Source organism: Amyelois transitella, chromosome 9 (assembly GCF_032362555.1).
Source record: "Amyelois transitella isolate CPQ chromosome 9, ilAmyTran1.1, whole genome shotgun sequence".
In the NCBI taxonomy this organism is placed as follows: domain Eukaryota; kingdom Metazoa; phylum Arthropoda; class Insecta; order Lepidoptera; family Pyralidae; genus Amyelois; species Amyelois transitella.
In genome coordinates, this window is record NC_083512.1 from 3,689,943 (window position 1) to 3,698,053 (window position 8,111).

The window sequence follows — 8,111 nt, forward strand, 5'->3', positions numbered from 1 at the left end:
TAGCAGCGAAGATTGAATTGACTATTATATATACAAAAATTGAAGATTGAAAAGACTGTCAATCATCGCTCCCGCTACATTGGTGATCCCGACGTGATTGGAAGCAACCTTCTTCTTCATCAACACCAATCCTCAGCATCACTCCTCATTCTGCAAGCAGTCCATTCAGCAGGTCCATCGCAGCCGACTCACCGAGCTTCCTGGTCCTGTCTCCACCCGCACTCACTCTCATCGACTTCAGCGACCGACGCATCTACCGCAGCCCACGCCTGGATTTCTTCGACGGCCGCTCTTCTCTCCAGCGTGGCAGCTCTGCACGATATCTACCGGCGCCAACAAGATGATTGACAGTTGTCGTGTGATTGCATGTTGTGACGAATGGCGTAGAGATGTCGCCACACTCCACCAAAGATTTTTATCTAAAATAGTAAGACAGATTACCACCATTACCACCACCCATGGCCCTACCAAACTTCTAATTATACGAACCTACTGAATCATGGGAGGAGTACGTCCTCTCTCGTTTACTCTAATAACAGCACACCTTTTCTTGACTCTGTACAACATTTCTTTAACGTTCCTTTAGTTCGGTATTACTCACTTTCTATTTTAGGACTATACACGTTTCGCCTCACATAGCTATGCCATCCGATAGGCCAATCCCAAAGTAAGGTACTTCTAGTGTCTATAACTCCGTTTATTAATTCGCGCAGATTAGATACAGCATATAAATATATTGTTATCTATAGTATGGGCGGAAGTTTGATAAAACGTGTATTGAAACAGTTTATCTGTTATCGATTGGTTTACGTCCCTAGTCACTAGATATTGTTTATTAGGAAGAAATGATCATCGTTTATTGATTCATAATTAAATAGTAATGCATTTTTTTCATAATTAATAGGTTGCTTTTATTTATGTCTCGTCTAACCATGATATTAACCATGAAGAAATATGGGTTAGGTTCCTCTGCAGTGGTTTTTAGGTCAAACGGGAGTTGCACTGATCATGGTCCAAGGCGCACCGTGAGCTTCTCTCCAGAGAGGTCAGGATGTAACCCGGATTATCACCAGGAGTGATCATGATTATCTCCCTCACGTCTCAGTTGCGACCGCCCTTGAAAGGAGTACTAGGATTTTTTCCTTAGAGATGGACCAGGAAAGGAACTGGACTGGACTGACAAAACAATCAGTCATTGTTTCAGAGCTATTTCTTAACTAGACCTTGAAATATACTTTTGAATACTTTATGTGACCACAGTAAAACTTAGGGTTTGGTCTACTCTATCAAGGGTAAAGAATGAAATCAAGAACCCTTCACATAAACAGTTAATACTAAGTAATTGCCCTCTTCATAAGATCAGCGTTCAATTTGCGAACATTAATTACCTATATTAATATCTGTAATTCACATTCAATGACCAGGTTTAATTGGGCACGCAGGTATGGACATAATCCGCAAACAATATCAAGGGAATCTGCATTACCGGCCGTGTTAGGGCTTCCTAGTTCGTTACGTTCCTGATTCACGTATAAAATTTTAATATAGTTTTAAGCTGTTTCCCCTTATTACACACATACATAAAATCACGCCTCTTTCCCAGAGGGGTAGGCAGAGACTACCTCTTTTCACTTGCCACGATCTCTGCATACTTCCTTCGTTTCATCCACATTCATAACTCTCTTCATGCAAGCTCGGTGGTTTCGGGTACTTTTGACCTGACCCTTTAGCAGGACGTCCTTAATTTGATCAAGATACGTTCGTCTACGTCTTAATATATTTTTTAATTTAAATATGTATAATTGTTGAATGAAAATTAAGTATTTAAAAGACTTCCCCTAAAAAAGAAAAATATTCTAAATTTTTCCATTTAAGTTTTTGACTCAATACCACTTTGATATGCTGCTATGATCATTCTTAATAGAAAATATAAACACACGATTTACAATTTGTTTTCTAAAAAACAATTTTATGAATCTAATATTTCTTCCGAATTACTTATTACCATCTTACACTTACAATAACAAAAATGGTAGGTAGGTATCTGCTTATTGTCAAAAAATTAAATTATTCATACTTGTAGTAGGATAATGGAATACTCAAAAGATGGTGAGTTAGGAACACGGCGAGTTAGGAATACGTTCTATTTACTTACGTGTCAACGACATATTATGTACCAACGTACAAATAGAATAGGCACTACTGACGTAATACTAATGTGTAGTGTTATGTTAATTAAATGATTATGCACAGATTGATATGCTTTATAACGTTACTTGATGACTGAATATAATGGCCATTGCTACAACATACTTAATTTAACGTATTCTCCTTCTTCCTGGTAACATCTTCACTTCTAAGAGGACTCAGGAAACCACTTTGACCGTAATCCTAGTTTGCGTAGGTCAAGTTTTTATACGAACCGACTCCTGTCGAGTGTTCTCCGCAACCTTTGAAAGGGAACCTAACCCTATTTCCTTAGATGCCTTTTACGATCTTCTTGCTCCTGGCTTTAGTCCCGGTTATATCTTCACCTCTCTGGAGAGGAGCCAGGGGTATGCCTTTGAACATGGATCCTGGATGGAGTCAGGAGCAGTTTTACACGAAACGACTCCCGTCTGGCCTCCGCAAACTTAGCAGGTAAACCTAACCCTTTGATCTTGAAATAGGATCCATGTTGCCTTTTACGATATTCATGGGGCAGAAATGGAAGGGTCTTATTCTATAGTGCTGGGAACCACAAGGCGTATAAACGTATAAGTAAATATTATTTATTTCTACCTGACTTATGTACTACCTACCACAAGCGTACCTACTACATAACTCAGGTAGTATTATGAGACGAATCAAAAAAAAATACCAGTAATTTCATCATCAGAATCATCGCATTAACATATACATTTTCAAATGGCATTAAAACTATTAAAAAAGGGCCTTCGAATCTGATCCTATTCAGATCTTTATCTTCCAATCGGCGACCAAACAATCCATCACTCGACATACACACGGTCCATACGTGAATCTTTTCAACTTAGTTTTTTCAATTAAGTTGGACACACGCCTGTATTTTTTTCGGGATTATGCCCCTTCGTCACGTGCACCCTCGCGACATATTGCCTGCCTGCACCCTTCGAAGGACTGACCTTTGTAAGTCCGAATCAATTTCTGAAGCATCTCGTATTTTATTTCATAGTTTATTGTCTCTTAAACATCAGGCAGTTTTAGTTTTTAATAATAATTTAATTTGAAACTTTATTGAGCCTTAAAGCTACATCAGTTGAAATGGATGCTGATAGTATTCTTAGCTATTCCACCTTGGTTCACTCACTCTTATATAAAATTGTTTAATTTTTCTTCCAACGTATTGTTTTTGATTAACGAAGAACATGTCTTGGCATTTTTTTTTCAATTTTCTTTACCCTTTACCCTGCCAAAGGATAACGCCAAATTTCAGTGTTCTAAGACTAATTTCAGAGCAAGGTATATTGACTGTGTTTTTTTATTCTTATTCGTCTAAGAAAAACTAAAAATAAGGTGAAACTTATTAATGAATCAAATGTTTCGTGTTAAACAACGAACTAAATGTTTATACAAGTCTACAGTAACTAAAAACTGACTCCCCAATTTGTATGTAACCCTTTTTTAATGAAACACAGATTAAAAACTAAATTCAAAGTGCTGACTAACACAAATAAGTGAGGTACAACTCACACATCAAAATAAAGTTGTCCTTAACACATGGCTTTTCAAATTTTTGTGAATTAAAAATGGTTCTTGTTGTAATTGCATTACGAGTTACTTTCTTTATCGGCCAATGTAACTTGATACGTTGAATGTGTGTGCAACAAAATGCAATATTGACACAGAAGGGCCACAGATTCACCGTTGATTTGCAGTAATTGATCGCTTCGGGCTATGCGACAGGGGTCACCATGACAAAATAAGGAGAACATGGAAATGGAACGAATACAAATGTTAACGTACGACATTTATAACTGGCATGATAAAGGAAAGGATAAAGACGTAATTGTATTTTTTGTTTGTAAGTATGAATACTTAAAACACGCCTCTTTCAAGGAGGTGCACAGATTAACCGCATACTATTTTTGTTTTATCCTTAATGCAAGCGCTTCAGTGACGGTTACTCTTGACCTGTCATTGAAAAGGCAAAATATTTAAAAAATCCTATCAAAAATAAAACAGAAACATGTTTATTTGGAAATACGCAACACTGTTTTGTTTTTTTTTTTATTAGATCATTTAAGTACCTTAGAGAATAGACTAAACAGTTCTGTAGTATCCTTATTTTATGTTACAGTGTTTCACTTAACGATCATCGGGACACTGCTGTTTATTTAAGCTATGGTAATCGAATTTTGATGTAATTTGCTTAAAGTTAATACAGCTACGCTAGTTTCCTTTGTTCGTAACGTTTAATGACAAGTTAGATAAGAGTCTACATTGTGTTTTGAGTATTTTTATTACCAATGTTGATTTGATTAATATTATTATTTCTCTGATTCAATAACTTTCATATTTCTTTTTTAATTTAGCCTTTCTTTAAATAATAACAGGTAGCTAGCCCGTCTCCTACAAGAAGAATTCAAATCCTACAAGAAGAGTTATTGCCATATGTTAGCTTTAGAATTTATATGCGTATCACACTTTTTCAGTCGTTTAACCACCGATTCTTTTGACAGATTTACAGCTTGTTAAGTATTCTCTACATTAAATGACTTTTTGGCCAGCTTCCATGTAAAAAGCATCCTGAAATCCATGCAACATGATCCCACATTGCGGAATTTCCAAATCGCATTTCTTTGTATTCGATTATGTTACAAAAAGTATTGGGTTGCCAGACATATGAAAATAATGACTAAATAAAAAAAAGTATATTTTACGTATCAAAAACATTGTTTCATTTTTTCATTTCCAACGAAGCTCAATTAAAAGGCTGCCCGTACTCAAATTAATCTCCCAGTACTGAGGAGTGGCGTAAACGTCGGCTTAGCCTCGGTTCCAAAGGCTGGGGTGTGGAAATTTACATATTATTAATTTACATGGCAACACAGCCCGCTCCCAATCTGTGTAATTTGGGTGTTTAGTTGTAAGTGTACGGGTAGATTCCTATATATTGTAATTGCGTACGGTGTAAGCTCAGTGTGTTGTGTCAAAGTATCACTGAGATTTTCTTTATTAATGCTAATGCCTGTGAGTTTTTCCTGTCAGTAAATAAGATCTGAAGACATGTAAAGTTTGTTCTTAGTATCCTTGACATGATACATACATATGGTTACGTCTATATCCCTTGCCGGGTAGACAGAGCCAACAGGCTTGAAATGACTGAATGGCCACGTTTAGCTATTTGGCTTAATGATAGAATTGACATGATCTATGCAAAAATTTCTCAAGTTATGCTTACCTGTATCATACCTGTTGGATTAAAGTTAATTTAAGATAAACTTTATAGTTTTATTTTGTGGGACTTCAGGTATTTCTTGTACTTTGATCAAGAGACCTTATTTTAAAAAGAACATGATATAAACTTCCTGATAACCGGAGGTAATTATAAATTCTGCAAGTGACGGTAACAGCCTAGTAGTAACCATCTAACACTATCTTAAGTTATATATGCAACAATTTTTGCAAAAAAAGAAATTAGGGGGAAGTCCCTCAGTGGCGGACACCTAAGGTTATTTCAAAATAAAACATAAAATATTTAAGGAATGTTTATAAAATTATGACTTATATTAGATAACAAAGTTAGAAATCAAATTAATTTAACAAAAATGCAACCTCTGCTAAAAAATAATTACCTAATACTATCAAACAAACTTTGGTAACAAAAAACATAATTTTAAAAAGTGGCACCTAGTACCGGACGAATATTTGTGCACGCAACTGACACCAGTTTCATCACAGTTATAAATTCTTGAGGGTGTGAATGTTGTACTGTTTCATCAGCTTTTCAAGGTTGTCGTAGAAGAGATCCACTCGTGGTTTGTTAAATCCTACGGGGCGCATCATGCTTGTCGATTCCGGTGTTCTCAACGAAATGTCAGAATGCCTTTTCATGAAGTCGTATTTTTTTATTGCGACTTTTATTTTTTATTTATCAGCACTGCCTTTTTCTTTATTAAATCGATGAGGAATATTCATGACTTCAGCTAAGTCGTATGCTAATTTAAGAAACTTCTTTTCTGGCATGCATCTATTCGATAAATCTTTAATGTGGTCCACCAAGACTTCTTCATACTCTGCTGAGAAGGTGTTAGTGAATCTACCTAACTTTGGTTTCATTGTTACTTCTTCTCGATTTAGGGCCTTTATTTAATGTATAGTGCTTTTAGGAATATTGTATCGCATTGCAGCTTGTCTTACACTCAGTTCTTTTGACATAACCTTATCAATAGCAGTTTGTAAGCTCTGTGGATCCCAGGATCCTTTCTTTTTCTTCTCTTCCATTTTAACTATCTTCTTTCTTCTATACTCTAAAACAAAATTAAATAATTAGAATAAAATACGTAATTTCTTACAAGAAATATCAATATGTTTACTGTCCGGCACTAAGGGACGACTTAGTGTCCGGTGCTAAAGAACACACATTTTCGTTCATTAGATGGTACCTACTAAAATTGTTTAAAAGATGTAATAATTTTCTACCATTTTACGGATAACAATCGAGTACTGATTTTATCTTTGAATACCACTCAAATGTAAATGCATAAATATACTAGAATTACTTACGTTGATATTTAGGTGACGCAGTGATTTCGAGCCTAAAACAGCAAATGGTTACTCCTGCCGCGGCCGTGTGCGTCACTGGCGAGGCACGGCGCGTGATCTTGTTCCTGTGTGCCCCAGCACCCCTTTCACATGTATTTTGAAACGAACTGATTTGTACTCGCTTGATAGTACGAGTGTCCGGCGCTAGGTGCCGTCCGGCGTTACGGGACTTCCCCCTACTCTTTGTTGCCTGGCACTTCGGAATACTTTCTTTTTAAAATTAAGTCTACTCCATACCTTTCCCAAGGATGTCGTAAAAAGCGATTACGGCTAAACGAGAAAGGCTAATAAATTTGGGATTCTTATGGAAGGCGATAGGCTAGCAATCTGTCACTATTTGAATCTCAATTTCATCATTACGTCATACTCTGTCTACTACGCAACGCACATAAAACGTAACTTTATGTATATATGTTATGTTAAAATTAAATATTATATATGGTATCTTTTTTCTATATATATTATATATACATATATATTTATTTGTAGTCTCCACCTACCGCTTCGGCAAAGAAGCGTGATTTTATGTATGTATGTTATATTAACATACCATAGACCTACACAATAATCAGAACATACAGACCACGAACGCCCCAGGCCATTTTTACGTCGTCATCATCACAGCCACCGTTCCGGACCCCATCGCCTCGTCTCCATCGAACTAGAATGAAAAGTAGTGGGTAATATCCCCATTTGCATATTTTAATTGTGAAGCGAGGGCTCCCCCGCAGTGTGAATGTGGCATCGTAAGAAATTTGCATGCATAGCCGCGACAGCTAGACTACAAATTGATCCGTCTGTAAATAAAGCGAAGTAATTGATATATAAAGTGTTTTGGGAGTTATTACGGTAGTGATGTGGAAGATATGAGTTTTTGGTATAGGTATATAGTAATATTTGTTGTGGTGTCGTGTGGTTCCCGGCACCAATACAAAAAAGAATAGGACCACTCCATCTCTTTCCCACGGATGTAGTAAAAGGCGACTAAGGGATAGGCTTACAAACTTGGGATTCTTTTTTAGGCGATGATGGGTTAGCAACCTGTCACTATTTGAATCTCAATTCTATCATTAAGCCAAATAGCTGAACGTGGCCATTCAGTCTTTTCAAGAGTGTTTGCTTTGTCTACCCCGCAAGGGATATAGACGTGACCATATGTGTGTATGTAGTATGTAGTACTTTGTTTTCTCGATTTGTAATGGTTTCGTAAGGTACGAGTAAAGTCAATATTATAAAGGCGAAAGCAAGTTTGTGTGCAGGATCCGTTAGTTACTATTAAAGTCTCGACTTTCAGCTAATAAATTGCAAGGTACAGATATAAATTA

The 8,111-nt window shown here is 36.5% G+C and overlaps 1 protein-coding gene across 1 annotated transcript; it reads right to left on the reverse strand.

The window, feature by feature from the left end:
- Window positions 1-6,135: 6,135 nt before the first annotated feature.
- LOC132902098 (uncharacterized) lies at window positions 6,136-7,388 on the reverse strand. Its single transcript, XM_060945914.1, has 3 exons — window positions 7,377-7,388; window positions 6,748-6,982; window positions 6,136-6,491 (listed from the first exon to the last, which is right to left on the reverse strand). Exons 1-3 carry the CDS (start codon window positions 7,386-7,388, stop codon window positions 6,331-6,333), a joined length of 408 nt encoding a protein of 135 aa, XP_060801897.1. The 3' UTR covers window positions 6,136-6,330.
- Window positions 7,389-8,111: the final 723 nt, after the last annotated feature.